Source organism: Piliocolobus tephrosceles, chromosome 10, assembly GCF_002776525.5.
Source record: "Piliocolobus tephrosceles isolate RC106 chromosome 10, ASM277652v3, whole genome shotgun sequence".
NCBI classification, from domain to species: domain Eukaryota; kingdom Metazoa; phylum Chordata; class Mammalia; order Primates; family Cercopithecidae; genus Piliocolobus; species Piliocolobus tephrosceles.
This window is the reverse complement of record NC_045443.1, coordinates 21,220,488-21,242,941: the sequence shown is the minus strand read 5'-3', so window position 1 is coordinate 21,242,941 and position 22,454 is coordinate 21,220,488. Positions and strand designations below refer to the sequence as shown.

Below are 22,454 nucleotides of genomic sequence, written 5' to 3'. Positions count from 1 at the left end.
TTACTTCCAACTCTGTGGTCAATTTTGGAATACGTGAGATGTGGTGCTGAGAAGAATGTATATTCTGTTGATTTGGGATGGAGAGTTCTATAGATGTCTATTAGGTCTGCTTGGTGGAGAACTCCCTGGCAGCTTTGCTTACCAACTTAAGCCTCAGCAATGGCGGATGCCCCTCCCCCAGCCTCGCTGCCACCTTGCAGTTAGATCTCAGACTGCTGTGCTATCAATGAGGGAGTCTCCATGGGTGTGGGACCCTCTGGGCCAGGTGTGGGATAGAATCTCCGTGTAAATCGCAGTATTAGGGTGGGAATCACCCAATTTTCCAGGTGCTGTCTGTCTCAATTTCCCTTGGCTAGGAAAAGGAATTCCCTTCGCCCTTGTGCTTCCCAGGTGAGGTGATGCCTCACCCTGCTTCAGCTCTCGCTGACTGGTCGGGCTGCACCTGCTGACCAGCACTGACTGTCCGACATGCCCCAGTGAGATGAGCCCGGTACCTCAGTTGAAAATGCAGAAATCACCAGTCTTCTGTGTCGCTCATGCTGGGAGCTGGAGGCTGGAGCTGTTCCTATTTGGCCATCTTGGGCACGCCCCATGATCATCTTAATAGATACAGAAAATGCTGTTGACTAAATTCAATATTCCTGCATGATAAAATTCCAAATAAATTATGTATGGAAGAAAAATACATCAATATACTAAAGGTCCTATATGAAAAACCCACATCTAACTATTTCCTAAGTAAGAGAAATCTGAGAGATTTTTCTCTAGGAAATGGAACAAGTATGTCCACTCTCACCATTCTTAATCAACACAATACTGGAATTTCTAGCCAGAGCAAATAAGCAAAAGAAAAAAAAGGGCATTGAATTGGAAGAGAAGAAGTCAAGTTGTCCATTTTTGCAGATGTCCTGATCTCATATATAGAAAATCTAGAGACTCCACACAAAATTAATATACAAAAAATTAGTGGCATTTCTGTACTTGAACAATGAACTAGCTGAAAAAGAAATAATAATAAAAAAACTATTTTCTGTAGCACAAAAAAAAAAAAAAACAGACCTAGGAATAAATTTTGCCAAAGTGGTGAAAACCTCTACAGGATAAAGTACAAAATACTAATGAAAAATACTGAAGAGGATACAAATAAATAGACATTCTGTGTTCTTAAATCAGAAGAATCAACTTATTAAAATGACACTACTACACAAAGCAGTCTTCATATTAATGCAATTTATATCAAAATACCAATGACATTCTTCACAGAAAGAGAAAAAAATTCTAAAATTTGTACAGAATCACCAAGTCCTCAAATCACTAAAGCAGTATTGTGCAAAAAGTACAAAGCTAGATTCATTAAACTATCATATCTCAAAATACACTACAAAGCTGTGGTAATCAAAACAGCATGATATTAGAATAAAAACAGACACACATGCCAGTGAAACAGAAGAAAAAATCCAGAAATTAATTCACATATTTACAGCCAACTTTTTTTTTTTTTTTTTTTTTTTTTTACAAGGATGCCAAGAACACTCACTGGGGCAAGAGCAGTCTGTTAGATAATTGTGCTGATAAAACGGAATATACATATATAGAATAATGAAACAGGGCTCCTATCTCTTACTTTATACAAAAATCAATTAAGAATAGGTCATAGTACTAAATGTTACTGTGAAGCAACAAAACTACTATAAGAAATCATGGGGGAAATTTTTTCAGGACATTGGTCTGGGAAAGATTTTATGAGTAAGTCTTTTAAAGTACAGGCAACAAAAGCAAAAATGAATAAATGAGATTATAACAAACAAAAAAGCTTCTATGCAGCAAATGAAATTATCAACAGGGTAAAGAGTCAGTCTAGAAAATGTGAGGAGATATTTTCAAGTTACTGATTCAACAGGTGGTTGACATCCAGAATATGTAAGGAACTCAATCAGCTCAACAGCACAGACAAGCAATTCACTTTAAACAAGGGGGCAAAGAGTTTGAACAGACATTGTTCAAAAGAAGACATACAAATGACTAACAAATATGTTTTAAAAATGATCAACATCACTACTTAAAAGGGATATGCAAATAAAAAACACACTGAGGTAACATTCTAGTGAGAACAGCTATCATAAAAAAAAAACATGCAAAAAAAAATATGCTGGCAAGTATGCAGAGTAAAGAGAATTCTTACACACCGTTGGTAGTAATATAAACTAGCACAGCCACAAAGGGAACAGTATGGAGGTTACTCAATAAACTACAGTGGAAAAACCTTATGATCTAGCAACCCCCCTACTGGGAATTTATCCAAAAAAAATGAAATCAGTATATTGAGGAGACATCTGCACCCTGATATTTATCTTATTCCTATTCACAATAGCCAAAATATGGCATCAACCTCAGTGTTTGACAATAGATGAACAGATAAAGAAAATGTGAGACAGATTAGAAAGAAGGAAGAAAGAAATAAAAAAAGAAAGAAAGATTAAGAAAGAACTCTGCATATTTAGAGAGATATAGAGAATACTATTTAGCTATAATAAAGAATGAAATCTTGTCATTCACAGCAACACAAATAGAACTGGACAACATTGTATTAAATGAAATAAGCCAGGGGCAGAATGTGTTGCACCACATGTTTTCACTCATATGTAAAAGCTTAAAAAAGTTGATCTAATGAAAGTAAAAAGTAAAAAAGAGGATACTAGACTGGAAAGGGTAAGGAGAAGGGAGGAATAGGAAGAGATTTATTAAAAGATACAAAATTACGGCTCAAAAAGCAGCAGCAAAATGGCAGTAGTGAGGTCTTACTTTCAATAATCACATTGAATATATATATAGACTGAGTTCTGCAGTTGAAAGACATAAAGTTGATGGAGTGGATAAAAATAACAAGGATCAACTATATTTTGCCTACAAGAGACTCATTTCACCTGTACAGACATGCATACACTGCAAGTGTATGAGTGAAGAAAAAGATACTCATACAAATAAAAACCAAAACAAAGCAAGAGTAGCTATACTCATAACAGATCAAACAAATTTCAAGTAAAAATTATACAAAGAGACAAACAAGGTTACTAGATAATGATAAAAGGATTAATAAAAGAGCATGTAGCAATGATGAATACATACACACCCAACATCCACCAAAGCATTTAAATACATGAAGGATACATTAATCAATCTAAAGAGAGAGATACACAGCAAAACAATAATAGTAGGGAATCTCAACACCCTGCTTTCTGCAATGGACAGATTATGTACAGAAAACCAAGAAGAAAACATCAGATTTAAACTGCACTCTAGACCAAATGAACTCAACAGACATTAACAGAACATTCCATCCAACAGCTGAAGAATACACATTCTTCTATACTGGATGTGGTATTTTCTCCAGGATAGATCATATGTTAGTCTACCAAAAAAGTCTTAACAAATTCAAAAAATTAAAATCATATCAAGTATCTTTTTTCATGAAAATGAATTAAACTAGGAATCAACAATAGGAGGAGCTCTGAAATGCTACAAATACATGGAAATTGAAAAAACATGCTTCTAAAGAAATAATAAATCAATGAAGAAATCAAAAGAAAAATTTAAAAAATTTCTAGAGACAAAAGAAAATGAAAACACAAAATACTAAAACGTATGAAATCCAGCAAAAGCAGTCATTAGAAGGAGGTCTATAGCAATAGATATCTACATCAAAAGAAGCTCTCAAATGAACCACCAAATGAAGGATCTCAAGGATAGAAAAGCAAGAATAGACGGCATTCACAATTAGGAGAAGAAAAGATATAATAAATATCAGAGTACAATAGAGACTTAAAAACAATACAAAAGATCAATAAAATAGAAGGTGGATTTTATGAAAAGGTAAATGAAATTGACAAACCTTTAGCAAGACTAACCAAGAAAAAAAGAGAAAAGTAAAATAATCAGAGATAAAAAAGGAGGCATTACATCTGATACCACAGAAACACAAAAGATGATAAGAAACTACTATGAACAATTAATTATATGCCAACAATATGAAAAATCTAGAAGAAATGGATAAGTTCCTAATCACAAAAATCTATCAAAGGTGGGGCAGGTTGGGAGGAGGGGTGAGAGTTAAAGACTGCATATTGGGTATAATATATACCACTTAGGTGGCAGGTACATGAAAATCTCAGAAATAATCACTAAACAAATTATCCATGTAACCAAAAGCTGCCTGTAACCCAAAAACTATAGAAATACAATCAATTTATCAAACCTGCCAAGACTGTATTAAGAAGTAGAAAATATGAAACAACAAATAATGAGTAATGGGATTTGAAGCAGTAATAAACTCTTCCATTAAAAGAAAGTCCAGGACATGATGGCATCATTGCTGAATTCTATAAAATATTTTTAAAAGAACTAATGCAATTTTTCACAAACTATTCCAAAAAATTGAAAAGGAGGGAAGTCTTTCAAACTTACTATATGAAGCCATAATTACACTGATTCCAAAACCAGAGAAAGACATAGCAGCAATACAAATACTTGAGGTCAATATCCCTCATGCACTTAAATGTAGAAATTGTCAACAAAATACTAGTAAACCAAGTTTAACAACATATTAAAAAATTTCAGCAGGATTCACATCAGGGATGCCATATTTCAACATATGTAAATCAATAAGCATGACACATTACAAAATAGAATCAGATAAAAATTATATGATCATTTCAATAAATGAAGATGCATTTGACAAAATTTAACACCTCTTCATAATAAAAACTCTCAACCGATTAGGTATAGAAATAACATACTTCAACATAACAAAGGCCAAGTATGACAAATCCACAGGCAGCATAATGCTGAATGATGAATTGTTGAAAGCTTTTCCTTTAAGATCGGAAATAATATGAAAGTCCCCACTCTTACCAGACCTATTCAACATATTACTGGAGGTCCACAAAAGACTCTGAATAACTAAAGTGATTCTGAGCAAAAGGACAAATCTAGAGACATCACACTACTTGACTTAAAAACATACTACAAAGCTATAATAATCAAAACAGCATTGTATCGGCCAAAAAAAAATAGAAAAGACAAAAAGATCAATGGAACAAAACAGAGATCCCAGAAATAAATTCATGACTTTATAACCAAATGATTCAAAAAAGATACCAAGAACACAAATTGAAGAAAGCTCGGTTTCTTCAATAAATGGTGTTAGGAAAACTGAATATTCACATACAATAGAATAAAGCTAGACCTCTATTTCTCACCACATACAAAATTCCATTCAAAGTAGACTAAAGAGTTAAATGTAAGATCTGAAACTATAAAAGTACTAGAATAATACAAGAAGAAATGCTACATAACTTCAGTCTGGACAAGGATTTATTAGGTGAGATATCAAAAACACAGGCAACAAAAGCAAAAATAGAGTAATTACATCAAATTAAAACATTTCTGCATGACAAAGGAATGGGAGAAAATATTTGCAAATTTTACATCTGACAAGAGATTAATATCAAAATTTATAAGGAACTCAAAACAATTCAATAGGAAAAACCTAATTTAAAAATGGGCAAAATACCTGAATAGATATTTCTCCAAGGAAGATATAGAAATGGCCAACAGTTAATATGAAAAAAAAGCTCAATATCACTAACAATCAAGGAAATGCAAATATGAGCCAAAATGAGATATCACCTCAATTCAGATAGAATGGATATCATCAAAAAGGCAAAAAAAGAAAAAAAAAAATGCTGGCAATACTGTGGAGAACAGAAAAGTTTTATACACTGTTGGTAATGTAAATTAGTACAGGGGTTATGAAAAACAGTACGGCAGTTCCTCAAAAATGTAAAAATAGATCTGTCATATGATCCAGCAATCCCACTACTGGGTATAGGGCCAAAGAAAATGAAATAAGTATGTTGAAGAGTCATTCTGCACTTCCATGTTTATTGCACTATTCATATTATCCAAGGTATGGAATCAACCTAAATGCCATCGACAGAGAAAAGGATAAAGAAAATGTGATGTATATATACATAATGAACTCCATTCGGCCACAAAAAATGATGAACTCCTGTCATTTACAACAAAATAGTTGAGCCTGGAGAACATTATGTCAAGGGAAATAAGCTAGGTACAGAAAGAAAAATACTGCATGATATCATTCATGTGAAGAATCTAAACAAATTCAAAGGCATTGAGACTGGAATAGCTGTTACCAAAGATGGGAAAAACAGGGGAAGTGGAAGATAGGGAGAGGTTTGTTAATGGGTAAAATGTTAAAGTTAAGTAGGAGGAATAAGTTGCTGGTAATTACTGTGTAGTAGGGTGACTACAGCTAACAATAATGTATCTTTTGAAAAGCTAGAAGAGAGGATTTTGAATGTACTCACAATAAAGAAATAGTAAATGTGTAAGGCGATCAATATGCTAATAACCATGATCTGATCATTACACAATGTATACATGTACTGAAACATCACATTGTATTCCATAAATATGTATGATTATATGTGTGTGTTTATGTGAGTGCATGTGTATGATCCCATCAAATTTGTTATATGACACCTACAAACCTAGCAAATCTGCGGTTTTCCTCAAGTTTCTGTTTGTGTGACTAATGTTTCTTTTCTTTAGTTTACAAACTGGGGAAACATTAATACATATATTAATTATGTATATTAATACTATTTTATATATGTGTGTATATATGTGTGTGTGTATATACATACACACTGGAAGTTACATTTATATGTGTATATATATGAAGTTACATATATGTGTGTGTATATATAGGAAATTAGATATATATGTATTTGTGTATGTATATATATAACTTTCGGGCCATTTCCCAGATTCTAGTAATATTTATTTTGTGTGACTTTGCTACACTCAGGTATACCTTGTCTTATCACATGGCTTTCTGTCTATCACGGAATACTAGCATCATGTGGAATTTTTTAAAGATGTCCAAGCTATATCACAAATGCTTGAATTCAGAATCTCTAAAGTAAGTCTATAATTACATTTGTTGAAAATATATTTTTCCATATCCTCTCCAGCACCTGTTGTTTCCTGACTTTGTAATGATTGCCATTCTAACTGGTGTGAGATGGTATCTCATTGTGGTTTTGATTTGCATTTTTCTGATGGCCAGTGATGACGAGCATTTGGAGAGGATGTGGAGAAATAGGAACACTTTTACACTGTTGGTGGGATTGTAAACTAGTTCAACCATTGTGGAAAACAGTATGGCGATTCCTCAAAGATCTAGAACTAGAAATACCCTATGACCCAGCCATCACATTACTGGGTATATACCCAAAGGATTATAAATCATGCTGCTATAAAGACACATGCACACGTATGTTTACTGTGGCACCATTCACAATAGCAAAGACTTGGAATCAACCCAAATGTCTATCAGTGACAGACTGGATTAAGAAAATGTGGCACATATGCACCATGGAATACTATGCAGCCATAAAAAAGGATGAGTTTGTGTCCTTGGTAGGGACATGGATGCAGCTGGAAACCATCATTCTCAGCAAACTTTCACAAGAACAGAAAACCAAACACCGCATGTTCTCACTCACAGGTAGGAACTGAACAATGAGATCACTTGGACATGGGAAGGGGAACATCACACACCGGGGCCTATTATGGGGAGGGGGGAGGGGGGAACGATGGCATTGGGAGTTGTAACTGATGTAAATGACGACTTGATGGGTGCTGACGAGTTGATGGGTGCAGCACACCAACATGGCACATGTATACATACGTAACAAACCTGCACGTTTTGCACATGTACCCTAGAACTTAAAGTATAATAAAAAAAGAAAATATATTTTTACACTTGACTCTGATACAAAAAAATTCTTTAAAACAATTAAGAATAAGAAACTACAACCTCTAGCATTCATTACAGTAGAGTTGTTGCTACTAGAAAATGAAATATTTAAATGTTTGATCTTATTTTCCCTCTGTCTTGCCTGGCTTGTAGAAATGTGGAAGATATCTTTTTGTGCATGATGAACCAACAAACAAGTATGCAAGAGAATGACACAGATTTTATTTCTCTCAGAGAACAGACAGATGCAATGAAGACACATCTTATCAATGGGTTTTGTTTCTTAAGTCAAAGTCAGCTTTTCTTAAACCATTTCCATAGGCCTAGTAGAAACTTGACACATGCTATAATATGTTGCCTGACAATTATACCTTGCAAATATTTGAATATTTCTATTTTTTCAGTAATATCTTAATGGGACGTTGGAAGAAAATACATCAAGGTGGCTAGCAAACACAATTTCAAATTATAAATTAATAATATTTATAATTTCTGAGTAATGTACAATTTAACATGAAAAATAGATATCATTGTAGCATAAAACCTGGCTAGATTTTAGGCCTAAGTAAAATGTATAAACGGTTTTGTTTTGTTTTTAAAAAGGCATCAGGCTTTTCTCCTTATTTAGGCTATTAATCTATCTCTGCCTTTTTACTTCCACTGTATTCTAGTCATTGGTTTTATTAAGAGTTACAACTACCCGAGCAAGTACTTTTTCTTCTATTACATATTAACTATTCCTCTCACTTTAAATTTTTATGAATCATATATTCTAAACTACAAATGCACAGCTATGTCCTAACCATGGGTACCATTTTTTATAGTTTGTTTCATTATAAATTCATAGGCTTATTCACTGTTGCATCATAAGTGAAGAATGTGGGAATTCTCAGTGAAAAGACTCAGAATACCACAAAAGGAACATCTTACTGAATCAATACATTAGTTGGAAACAGCAGCAAAATAGCTTTTTGTTTTTCTCCCCTTAACACATGCTTTACTATTCTTCAGTAGATGGTGCAAAACGTTCACTGTTATTTAAGAATTCTAAGTTTGCTTCATCCATTACTTGTCTTTCATTTTCTGATACTCTGGTATCCTTTCCACGGAATTTTTTCTTTACAACAAAAATAAATACAGTAAGTAAAACAAGTATTGGGAACACTAGGGCTACCTTCAAGCCGAAGAAGGCTCTTCTGTGAAAAGAGAATAAGGAAAATAGATTATTAAATTGTGTAAAATATTTTACATTTTTTTCTCCCCAGTATGCAGACCTTAAAAGAAAAAAACAAAAACAAACAAACAAAAAAAGCAGAAGTTATAGACACAAATATTAAGAAAGCAATTCTGTTTATTCTTTTCATTGGGACATAAAATGCTTTCCTATTGTTATTTATTTATTTTTTTTTTAAATATGAAGCTACAGAAACTAAACTCCGGCTGTCTCTAGCCTTCCTCTGGGAGGGAGAAAAATACACACCTCCAACCCCCTCAAACCATCTCATCTACCTAAGGTCAGGAGAGAGAAACTGAGAAGCAAGTTTGAAGTTCACAATCCACAGTTACAGGCTCACTAAAAAGATTGAGAGCTTATCATAGAACTATGGAATGCTACTTTTTCTCCAGCACCTTTCACCACATTAATAAACGCATATATACAGCCGTTCCTTTTACCCAGTACATTTTGTCTGGCTGTCAAGAAAAAAATTGCAAGTCTCATACTAAAAGGCAATAAACACAGTCTGAAAAGAATAAGACTTAAAGCCAGATCCAGGTATATAAGGGATGTTGGAATTATCAAAATGGAAATTTAAAACAACTGTTATTAATTTGCTAAGGGCTCTAATGAATAATGTAGACAGCATGCAAGAACAGGTGAGCAATGTAAGCAAGGAGATAAAAATTTGAAGAACAAAAAAGAATCACTAAAGATTAAAAAAATACTATAACAGATATGACAAATACCTTAAAATTTTTATTATTAGATAGAGCACAGCTGAGGAAACTATCTTTAAGTATATCCCAATGCAAACCTCCACAATTAAAAGCAAAGAAAAGTAAGACTAGAGGAAAAAAAAAAAAAAAAAAAGGATAGCCAAGGATAGCCAAGAACTTTGTGATAACTACGTGTGTATAATGGAAATACTTGAAGGGGAGAAAGAAAGGAACAAAAGAAATATTTGAACTAATAAGCACTGAAAGTTTTTCTTGAATGAATGTCAGACACTAAACTACAGACCCAGGAAGCTCAGAAAACACCAAGAAGGAAAATTGCCAGAAAAACTATGCATAGATTTGTTATTTTCAGACTGCGGAAAATCAAAGATGAAGGAAACATCCTGTAAGAAGCCAGAAAAAAAAAAAAAAAAAAAAACCTTATGTATAGAGGAGCAAAAGATTACAACAGACTTCTCTTCAGAAACCATGCACTCCAGAAGAGAGTGGACTGAAATATTTAAAGTGTTAAGAGAAAAACACCTCCAACTTAAACTTCTGTACCCTGTGCAATTATCTCTCAAAAGTTAAGTTGAAATAAAGACATTGTCCCACAATAAAAAACTGAGGGACTGTTTTGCCAGTACATCTGTCTTTCAAGAAATGTTAAAAGAAGTTTGTTAGAGAGAAGGAAAAGTATATAGGTCAGAAACTTGGATATACATAAAGAAGGGAGAACATCAGAGAAGAAATCAGTTAGGGTCAAATAAAAACATTTTTATTCTAAATTGATGTAATAGAAAACAGTTTGTTCCAAACAATAATGGCACAATGTGTTTAACAGTATTTAATTTACATGCTTATTCATATGTTTATGTATGATTACATACAAGTGGAGTAAACGACAGCAATGACACAACAGATAGGAAGGAAGAATGAGGGTTATTCTGGTATTATTAGGTACTCATACTGTCTGTGAAGTTATAAAGTGTTATTTAAATGTAAACTTGGATTTGTTCTAAATGTATATTGCAAACTCTAGGAAAACCACTAAATGTTTTAATTAAAATGGTACAACTAATAAACTAATAAATACGATAAAATGAAATTATATAAAATGCTCAATTAAAACATAATCAGAAGACAAAAATAGGATCAAAGAACAAGGGCAGCAAATAGAAAATAGTAACAAATACGGCAATATTAATTCCATTGCACTAGTAATCACTTTTAATGTCAATGATCTAAATGCATCAATTAAAAGACCAAAATTAGCTGGGCATGGGGCTGATGTCTGTCATCCCAGCACTTTGGAAGGCCAAGAAAGGAAGAATGTATGAGTCCAGGAATTCGAGACCAAACTGGGCAACAAAGTCAGACCTCATCTCTACAAAAATTCAAGTATTAGACAGGCATGGTGGTGCACACCTGTGGTCCCAGCTACATGGGAGGCGGAGGCAGGAGGATCCCTTGAACTCAGTAGGTTGAGGCTACAGTGAGACATGTTCAAGCCACTGCTCTCCAGCCTGGGTGGCAGAGTGAGACCCTGTCTCAAAAAATATTAATAATAACATTGTTGGTGGATTAAAACATTGGCACCCTGAATATGAAACATGAGGTAAAAATTTAATAAAATAATAAAATATTTTTAAATGTTTTTAATTTCAAATTCCACTTGTTCATTGCTGATTTAACAATAGACTGAGGAATTAATGCTAACCTTAATCAAAAGAAAGTGGGAGTTACTATATTAATTTTAAACAGAGCAGTCTTCAAAGCAAGAAAATTGATCAAGGATTAAAAAAACGCCTTACGTAATAACAAAGGGATCAGTTCTCTTTTTGTCCCTTGAAAAACGTAACAATTCTTAATATGTAAGCTTGTAAGAACGGAGTGTCAAAATATGTTAGGAAAAAAGTAATAGAACTTCAAAAAGAAATGAAGTCCTCAACATCGTCAACAAGTTCCTGGAAACTAGTAAATTTAAGTGAAATTTTGTATTGTATAATGAAACCAATTTTACCACAGATAATTGGTGTAAACAAGAGTTAAGTTCCTATGGCATACAGCGTATTGTTTTGCTTAATGTCAGTTTCTAAGAACCTATTGACAATAAGTGGAGAATTAATGTAAATGAATCCATAATTGTGTTAGGAGACTTCAAAATGCCTCTATCAGAAATGGGCAGATCTAGCAGGCAAAAGTCAGTAAGGACATAGTTTAACTCAATGACACTATCAATCAACAACATATAATGAACACTTGTAGACTATTCCATCAAACAGCGACAGACTACAAAGTCTTCCCAAGCTCACATGGATTATTCATTGAGATAGACCACATTCTGAGATATGAAACATTTCTTACAAAATTTAAAAGAATGGAAATCATGCAATTTATTTCCTCAGACCACAATGGAATTAAACTAGAGATCAATAACAGAAAGATAATTGGAAAATCTTAATATATGTGAAGATCAAACAATACACTTCTAAGAAACATATGAGTCAAGGGGAAATCTCATGAGAAATGTAAAAATATTTGAAATAAGAGAAAATAAAATTATAGTATCAAAAGTTATGGGATGCCACAAAAGCAGGCTTAGAGAAAAATTTGTAGCATTAATGCATATATTTAAAATGAAGGAATATCTGAAATCTATGGCTTAATCTTTTACCTTAACAAAGTAGAAAAAGAAGAGTAAATTAAATTCAAAGTAAGCAGAAGAAAATACATAATTAAAAGTAGAGCACATATCAATGAAATTTAAACAGAACATGAACAGAGAAAATCAACAGAAACAAAAGCTATTCCACTGGAAAAAAAAAAAAAAGTAAAATTGATGAGCCCCTGGCCAGGCTAATTGAGATAGAAAGGAAAACACGATTTATTAATACCAATATTGAAAGATGGAACATCACTGCAGATCCCATTGACCTTAAAAGGATAAAAAAAGGAATATCATGAAGAGCACTATGGCCCCAATTTTATTAACCTCAATGAAATGGACCAATTCCTTGATAGATACGATCTGCCTAAATTCACACAAGAAGAAATAGACCATCTGAATAGGCCTATATATGCTAAATAAATGAATCAATAATTAGTAACCTTCTAAAATGGAAATCACCAAACCAAGAGGGGCTCATGGATGAGATCTATCGTTTGATAATTCATGTAAGAATTTATACCAATTCATTATAATCTCCTTCACAGGATAGAAGTAGCAGGAATAGTTCCTGTCTCATCCCATGAGGTCAGCATTATCCTAATACACAAAGCAGACAAACATATTACAAGAAAAGAAAACTACAGAGCAATACATCTCACAAATACAGATGCAAAGATTCTCAAAAACAGCTAATTGAATCCAACATTATATAAAAAATTATATGCAACAACAAAGTGGAATGTATCTCAGGTTTACAAGACTGGTTCAACATTCAAAAATGAATTACATAATTCATTATATTAACAGACTAAAGATGAAAAAAAATCACACGATCACATCAGAAAATGCAGAAATGCATTTGACAAAACCAAACACACATTCGTGACTAAAACTCTCATTAAACTAGGAATAGAGAACTTTATCAATCTGATTTTAAAAAATCTGCCAAAATCCTACACTTATACTTAACGTCAAAGAACCCAAAGATTTCCTGCCAAGGTCAGGAACAAGGCAAGGATGTCACCTCCCATGACTGATTTTCAACATGGTACCGGAAATCCTAGTTAATGTGATTTAAAAAAAAAATGAAAAGGGAATGAAATATATACAGGTTGAAAGGAAATATATATAGGTTGAAATGTATACTAGTAACAGAAATCCTAGCTAATGTGATTTAAAAAAAAATGAAAAGGGAATGAAATGTATACAAGTTGAAGGGAAGAAACAAAACCGTCTTTTTTTTTTTTTTGACATGTGTGTATGTAGAAAGTCTCAAATAATAGACAAAAATACCCTGGAACTAATAAGCTATTATATTAAGACTGCAGGATACAAGATTAATATAACAAAATGAAAAGTTTTCCTATGTATTATCAATGAACAAGTGGAATTTGAAATTAAAAACATATTACTATTTACATTGGTACCCCTGAATATGAAACATGAGGTAAAAATTTAATAAAATATATACAAAAGCTGCATGCAGAACACTATAAAATTCTTATCAAATCAGAGAAGAACTAAAAAAATGAAATGATATTCCATGTTCATGTATAGTAAAGAAAGACTCAATATTGTCAAGATGTCAGTTCATCCCAGTTTGATATAAAGATTCAATGCACTCGCAATCAAAATCTTCATTAATTATGTTGTGGATATTGACAAACTAATTCTAAAGTTTATACGAAGAGGTAAAAGATACTGAATAGCCAAGACAATACTCAAGGAAAAGAACAAAATGATAGTATTGATACTACCTGACCTCAAGACTTATTATAAAGCCGCAGTAATCAAGACAGTGTAATTTTGGTAAAATAATATACAAATATATCAGTGGAAAGAACAAATAGCCCAGAAAAAGACTCACTTAAATATAGTCAACTGATCTTTAATAAAGAACTAAGGCAATACAATAAAGAAAGATTTTCAATAAATGGTGCTGGAATAGCTAGATATCCATATGCAAAATAGTGAAATTACGCTTCACAAAAATTAACTCAAAATGATAAATGTAAAATGTGAAACTATAAAAAAATGTAAAATGTAAAACTGTAATCTATGAGGTAACACAGCAGAAAACAACCTAGGATTTGTTTATGACTTTTTAGATGCAACAGCAAAAGCACAATTCATTAAATAAATCATTGATAAGCAGGTCTTCATTAAAATTAAAACTTTCGAATAGAACAGTTATCCAGGCATGTATCTCAGGTTTGCAAGACTGGTTCAGCATTCAACTATCAATTTGTCTTGGCTATTTAGTATTCAACTGTCTTGCCTATTCAGTATTCAAATATTGATTATATAATTCATTATATTAATAAGTTAAATAAGATAAATAATCACAAAATTACATCAATAGGAGGCTAAGGCAGGAGGATTGCTTGAGCCCAGGAGTTCAAGACTACAGCGACCTAAGAAGGTGCCACTGCACTCCTGTTTGGGCAACAGGGAAAGACCCATTTCTGAACAAAAAAAAAAAAAACAAAAACAAATTCTTCTCTGAGTAAGTGAGAAATACACTGTCAAGATGATAAAATGAGAGTCAGAGGACACAGACTGAGAGAAAATATTCACAAAAGACATCCAAATAATAAATATGGGAAATCTCTGTGCTTTCTGCTCAATTTTACAAAGAACTCTTAAAACTGAACAATTTAAAGAAAAAAACAGTTTAAAAAAATGGGCCAAAGACCTTAACAGATACTTCTCCAAAGAAAATGTAGAGGTGGTAAAGAGGATATAAGAAGATGCTTCACATCTTATGTCATCAAGGAAATGCAAATTTAATGCAAATTTAAACAACAATGAGATACTACTATATACCTAGTAGAATGGCCAACATCCAGAACACTAAACATTAAATGTGGATAAGGAAGTGGAGCAACAGAAACTCTCATTCATTGTTGGAGAAAATGCAAAATGATACTGACACTTTTGAGGCCAGTCTGACATTTTTAAATAAAATATACATATTTTTACCATATAATCAAGTAATTGCACTTTAGTGTTGATCCAAAGGAGTTGAAATCTCTACACAAAAAAACTGCACACAGGTATCTATAGAACTTTTAATTATAACTGCTAAAACCTGGAAGCAATCAAGATGTCCCTCAGTAGACAAAACTGTGGTATATCTAGATAATAAATTATTGTTCAATGCTAAAATGAAATAATCTATCAAACAAACACCTAGAGGAAACTTCAATGCATATTACTGAGTAGAGAAGCTACTCTGAAATGGTTACATAATGTATGGTTGCAACTATGTGATCTCAAACAGACAAAACTATGGAAGTAGTGAAAAGACTAGTGGTTTCCAGAGATTAAAGGGAAAGGAGGGCAGAGCACAGAGGGTTTTTAGGGCAGCAAGACTACTTTTTATGATAGTGTAATGGTGGATTATATATCATTATATGCTCATGCAAATCCATCGAAAGTTCCACAACAAAAGTGAAACCTGATGTAAACTATGGATCATGAGTGATAAAGATATATCAATATGGGTTGTCAATTGTAACCAGTGTACCACCCTCATGGGAAATGTTGGTAATGGGAGAGGCTATGCATGTGTTGGAGCAGGCAGGATATGAGAAATCTCTGTGTTTTCTCCTCAATTTTACTGTGATTCTAAAACTAGTCTAAAAAATAAAGTCCTTTAATAATCATAAGATAATCATTCAACTTTCTGTGTATTAATTGGAAAATAACTGCTCTTTTAAAAATTTCCACTTTAAACAATCCAGCAGTGAACACAGGTGATTAAAATAAAAGTAGTAAGGGCCATGTGTGAGCTATAATATGCCAGGAGAGTTGTAAAGAGGGATGGTTATTTCTAGCTGGCTGAAGTGGTGCAAACTTTTGAACAAAGGATGTAAGAGATAAGCTTGAGGCATGCACTGGATGTCAGAAGCCTAACACTTGCCTTAATTGGCTAAAATCAACGTATTGGTAGAGCTGCATCTTTTTTAAAATTATTATTTATTTATTTTTGAGATGGAGTCTCACTCTATTGCCCATGCTAGAGTACAGTGGCAAGATCTCGGCTCACTGCTACGTCTACCTCCCAGGTTCCAGTGATTCTCCTACCTCAGCCTCCTGAGTAGTTGGGATTACAGGCGCCTGCCACCATACCAGGCTAATTTTTGTATTTTTTAGTAGAGATGGGGTTTCACCATGTTGGCCAAGCTGGTCTCTAACTCCTGACCCCAAATGATCCACCTTCCTTGGCTTCCCAAAGTGCTGGGATTACAGGCATAAGCTACCGCGCCCGGCCCTGCATTTTTTTTCTGTAAACTCTAGAATCTGTTTCCTTGTCTTTTCCCACTTCTATGTAGAGGCGACCTACATTCCTTGGCTTCTGGGCCCTTTCCTCCAACTTCAAAACCAGCAACAATATGCATAGTTGTTCTCAATCACATCCCTCTGATCTCCTCTGTTGCTTCCCACTTACATACACACATACATATATATGTGTGTATGTACGCAACACACACACATACAAACATTTCCTTTTAGTTTTACCTAAACCTTCACTAAAGGAAAAGAAACTAGTATGGTTTTTTTTGTTTTGTTTTTTTGTTTTCTTTAAAGTGTTTTAGGGGTCTTTTCATACTGAAACTAAAGTAACTAAAGTAATGGCTATCCTAAAATGTGATGTTAATGCTTGGACTTGGTGATCATTGCTTTGGGGAGATTCTGAGGAGCATCTTGCCAGTTGCCCTTAAAATGAGTTATAATTCCAATTAAAAATAAACACTTTCTTAAAATTATGTCATTAATGTAAATTTAGTAAGTGTTGCTTTTTTATTTCTTTCCATACTTTTATTCATAGAAATAAAATCTACCATTTAGGAAGACATTTTGTATAATAAGACTTAAAGTTAGGAGAATGTGTGATAGTGAATGCTGCTTTACTAGAATTCCAGGAAAAGCTGGATCATTACTTGTTGGGAATGTTAGACAGTGAATTTACGCATTAAGTGAGAAAGTTCTTCTAGCAAATTTGACCCAGGGAGTTTTCTCCAGGGATTTAACCTGAACTAAGAAACATTCCCCACTTTACATAAATAATAGCATGCTCCACGTATTCTTTATGCTTTCTCTTTTTCTTAACGTAACAATATATTGTGAATAGGGTCCATATTAGAAAATACATATCTTTTTTCTTGTTTTTTTAAGAACTCAGTATATTCATTTGCCTGCGTGTGTCATTATTTGATACCTTATTGATTGATATTTACATGTTTTCAGTATTTTGGGAATATAGCTAGCTACAGGATAAATTCCTAGAAGTATTTCCACTGGCTCAAAGTCATTTACTTTGCAATCACAATTGGCAATCAACACCTTTGTTGACAATCTGGGTGACTTTTAATTGCAATTCTGTTATTGTCAATGAAAAAAAATGATGTTCATCTTTTCACATGTTTCATAACCTCTAATGACTTTTTTGGAAAATGTTTGATGATATTTTTCTTTACTATTTCCTATATTTTATAGCAATTTTAGTTTTCCAGAAAAACTGTATAGAAAGTATGGAGGGCTCCCTGCCCAACATATGCACAGTTTCTCCTATTATTAACCCCTTGTATTAGTACAGCATATTTGTTCTAAATGATGAAAGAATAATCATACATTATTCAGTCCATATTTTACATTAGAGTTCACTTTTTATGTTGTAAATTTCCAAAGGTTTGGCAAATGCATAACATTATGATCCAACATTATCCTATCATATAGACTAGTTTCATTGGCCTAAAAAATGCCTTGTGTCAGACCTATTCATCAATCCCTTCTCCCCACTGAGCCCCCAAGAAACAACTGATCTTTTCATTGTCCATTGTTTTGCCTTTTCTACAAAGTTATACAGTTAGAATTATACAATCTGAAGCTTTTGTAGGCTGCCTTCTTTTATTTACACATTTAAATTTCCTTTCTTTCTTTTTGTAGATTGATAGCTCATTTTTTTTATTGATTGATGTGGTCTGGATTTGTGTCTTTGCCCAAATCTCATGTCAAATTGGAGGACGGGCCTGGTGGGGGATGATTGGTTTATGAGGGTGGATTTCCCCCTTTCTGGTCTCAAGATAGTGAGTTATGAGATCTGATGGTTTAGAAGTATATGGTACTTAAACCTTTGTGCGCTCTCTCTCTCTCTCTCCTGTTGCCATGAGAAGATATGCTTTGTTTCCCCTTTGCCTTCTGCCACGATTGCAAGTTTCCTGAGGCCTCCCAGTTATGCTTCCTCTAAAGCTTGTTGAACTGTGAGTGAATTTATCCTGTTTTCTTCATAAATTACCCAGTTTCATATAGTTCTTTATAGCATCCTGAGAATTGACTAATACATTGATGACTAATATTCCATTGTATGAATGTACCACAGGTCAGTTATTTGTTTACCTATTAAGGACATCTTTTTTACATTTGAATGCAGGGTTTTTTTGTGGGCATGCTTCAAATTAATTTAGGTAAATATCTGGGAGCATGATTGCTTAATCATACAATAAATCTATCTTTTGCTTTGTAAAAAAAACTTTAACTCTGTCTTCTAACATAGCTGTACCAGTTTACATTACCACCAGCAATGAAAGAAAAGTCCTGTTATCTCTTTCTTGCCAGCATTTGGTGTTGTTTTTGTTAATTTTTGAGAGCTTTTTATATACATCAGACATTTGCCTGTGTCTGTGTCTGACTTAGAAATTCTTCCAATTTATCTTTTGTTTTTGAACTTCACTTAAAATAAGTTTTGGTGATGTAGTTTTTAAAATATTTCATTATTTGTTCCTTTTTTAATCTTCTTTGTTTTAACACTTATTTTAAGTTCAGGGGTACATGTGCAGGTTTGTTATATAGGTAAATTGTATGCTATGCAGGTTTGGTGTATAGACTTATTGTCACCCAGGTAATAATCATAGTCACTTATAGCTTTGTATCTTCATCCTCCTCTCACCTTCCATCCACAAATAGACCCCAGTGTGTCTTGTTCCCTTCCTTGTGTCCATATGTACTCAATGTTTAGCTCCCACTTAAAAGGGAGAACATGTGGTATTTGATTTTCTGTTCCATATTATTCAAAATCACTAATTATTAGAGAAATACAAATCAAAACTGCAACGAGATAACATCTCACACTAGTTAGAATGGCTATTGTTAACAAGAAAAAAAATAACAGATACTGACAAGGTGGTGAAGAAAAGGGAACACTTATATGTTACTGGTGGAATTGTAAATTAGTACTGCCATTGTAGACAGTAGTCTGGTGATTTATCAGAGAATGTAAAACAAAATGACCATTCAGCCCATTAATTGTATTAGTGGGTATAAACCCAAAGCAATAAAAATCCTTCCACCATTTGTTTTTAAACTATCATTTGAGGCATTTGGGTCATACTTAGTGTTATAGTTTCATTGTGTCCCCATCCAATTCCCATCTTGAACTATAGTTCCTATCATACCCAAATGTCGTGGAAGGGATCCAGTGAGAGGTAATTGAATTATGAGGATGGTTACCTCCATACTGTTCTCACAGTGAGTGAGTTCTCACGAGATCTGATGGTTTTATAAGGTGCTTTTCTCCCTCTTTGCTTGGCACTTCTTGTTGCTGCCATGTGAAGAAGCATGTGTTTGCTTCCCCTTCTGCTATGATTTTAAGTTTCCGAAGGCCTCTCCAGCCATCTAGAACTGCGAGTCAATTAAACCTCTTTCCTTTATAAATTACCCAATCTTGAGTATGTCCTTATTAACAGTGTGAGAATGGACTACTACAGTAAATAGGTACCAGGTAAGGGGGCACTGCTGTAAAGATACCCCAAAATGGGGAAGCAACTTTGGAATTTGGTAACGGGCAGAGGTTGGACTTGTTTGGAGGGCTCAGAAGAAGACAGAAAAATGTTGGAAACTTTGGAACTTCCTAGAGACTTGAAGGGCTCAGAAAATAGAAAGATGTGGGAAACTGAAACTTCCAAGAGTCTTGTTGAATAGCTTTGAACAAAATGCTGATAGTGATATGAATGATAAAGTCCATGCTGACATGGTCTTAGATGGAGATGAGGAACTTGTTGGGATCTGGAGTAAAGGTCACTGTTGCTATGCAAAGAGTTGGGTGACATTTTGCCCCTACCCTAGAGATCTGTGGAACTTTGAACTTGAGAAAGATAATATAGGGTATCTGGTGGAAGAAATTTCTAAGCGGCAAAGTGTTCAAAAAGAAGCAGAACATAAAAGTTTGAAAAATTTGCAGGCTGATGATGCAGTAGAAAAGAAACCCATATTCTGGGGAGAAATTCAAGCCAGCTGCAGAAATTTACATAAGTAATGAGAAGCCTAACGTTAATTGCCAAGACAATGGGGAAAATGTCTCCAGCGCTTGTCAGAGAACTTTGCGGCAGCCCCTCCATCACAAGCCAGGAGGCCTAAGAGGAAGTACTGATTTTTTGGGTTGGGCCCAGGGACTCCTGCTGTGTGTAGCCTAGAAGTCCCAGCCACTCCAGCCATTTTTAAAAGAGGCCATGGTACAGCTTGGGCCATGGCTTTAGAGGTTGCAAGTCCCAAGCCTTGGCAGCTTCTGTGTGGTGTTGAACCTGTAGATGCACAGAAGCCAAGAATAGAGGTTTGGGAACCTCCACCTAGATTTCAGAACATGTATGGAACTGCCTGGATTTCTAGGCAGAAGCTTGCTGCAGGGATGGGGCCATTATGCAGAATCTCTGCTAGGACAGTGTGGAAGGGAAATGTGGGGTTGGAACTCCCACACAGAGTCCCCACTGGGGCACTGCCTAGTGTGGCTGTTAGAAGATGCCAACCATCCTCTATACCCCAGAATAGTAGACCCACCAACACTTTGCTTTGTGTGCCTAAAAAAGCTGCAGACACAATGCAAGCCCATAAAAGCCGCCTGAAGGGAGGCTGTACCCTGCAAAGCCACAGTGGTAGAGCTGTCCAAGACCATGGGAGCCCACCTCTTGCATCCGTGTGACCTGGGCATGAGACATGGAGCCAAAGGAGGTCATTTTGGAACAGTAAGGTTTAATGACTGCCTTATTAGATTTCAGGCTTGGATGGAGCCTGTAGCCCCTTTGTTTTGGCCAATTTCTTCCATTTGGAATGGGTGTATTAACCCAATGCCTGTCCTCCCCATTGTACCTAGGAAGCAACTTACTTGCTTTGATTTTACCAGCTCACAGGCAGAAGGTACTTACTTTGTCTCAGATGAGACTTTGGACTTGGAATCTTGAGTTAATGCTGAAATGAGTTAAGACTTTGGGGGCCTGGTGGGAAGGCATAATTGTGTTTTGAAATGTGAGGACATGAGATTTGAGAGGGGCCAGGGATGGAATGATATGGTTTGGCTGTGTCCCCACCCAAATCTCATCTTGAACTGTAGTTGCCATAATCCCCATGTGTCATGGCAGGGACCCAGTGGGAGGTAATTGTATCATGGATATGGTTACCTCCATGCTCTTCTCATGAAAGTGAATGAGTTCTCATGAGTTCTGATGGTTTTAAAAGGGGCTCTTCCCTTCCTTCACTCTGCACTTTTCCTTGCTGCTGCCATGTAAAGAAAGATGTGCTGGCTTCCCTTTCTGCCATAATTGTAAGTTTCCTGAGATCTCCTCAGACCTGAACAACTGTGAGTCAATTAAACCTCTTTCCTTTATAAATTACCCAGTCTCAGGTATGTCTTTATTAGCAGTGTGAGAATTGACTAATACACTTAGAAACACATTTTGTTTCCTCCTAGATAATTAAAAGAAATCCTATATGAGTAGTTGTAATACTTATAGTTTCACATGTAAAATTTGTGTATTTAGTCAATATATAAATTTCAAATTAGTGTTTCTATAATAGGAAGGTACAATTGTAGCAGCTTCTTTTCTTTCAGATGATTACCCAGTTATCTTAATGTCACTAAGAGAATACCTATGCCTATGAAGAGTATTGAAACATTTTTTTCCCATGTTTTCCTCAATGACCATATAACCAGAAGCCCAGCTGGTCATTCCA

The 22,454-nt window shown here is 34.4% G+C and overlaps 1 protein-coding gene across 1 annotated transcript in view; it reads right to left on the bottom strand.

Moving 5' to 3' along the window:
• Window positions 1–8,843: 8,843 nt before the first annotated feature.
• Window positions 8,844–22,454, bottom strand: part of SLCO1B7 (solute carrier organic anion transporter family member 1B7 (putative)) — a 76,535-nt gene continuing 62,924 nt past the window's right edge. Inside the window, exon 13 of the mRNA XM_023226174.1 lies at window positions 8,844–9,039. Within this exon, the coding sequence (XP_023081942.1) occupies window positions 8,844–9,039 (196 nt within the window). The remainder of the gene's footprint in view (window positions 9,040–22,454) is intronic.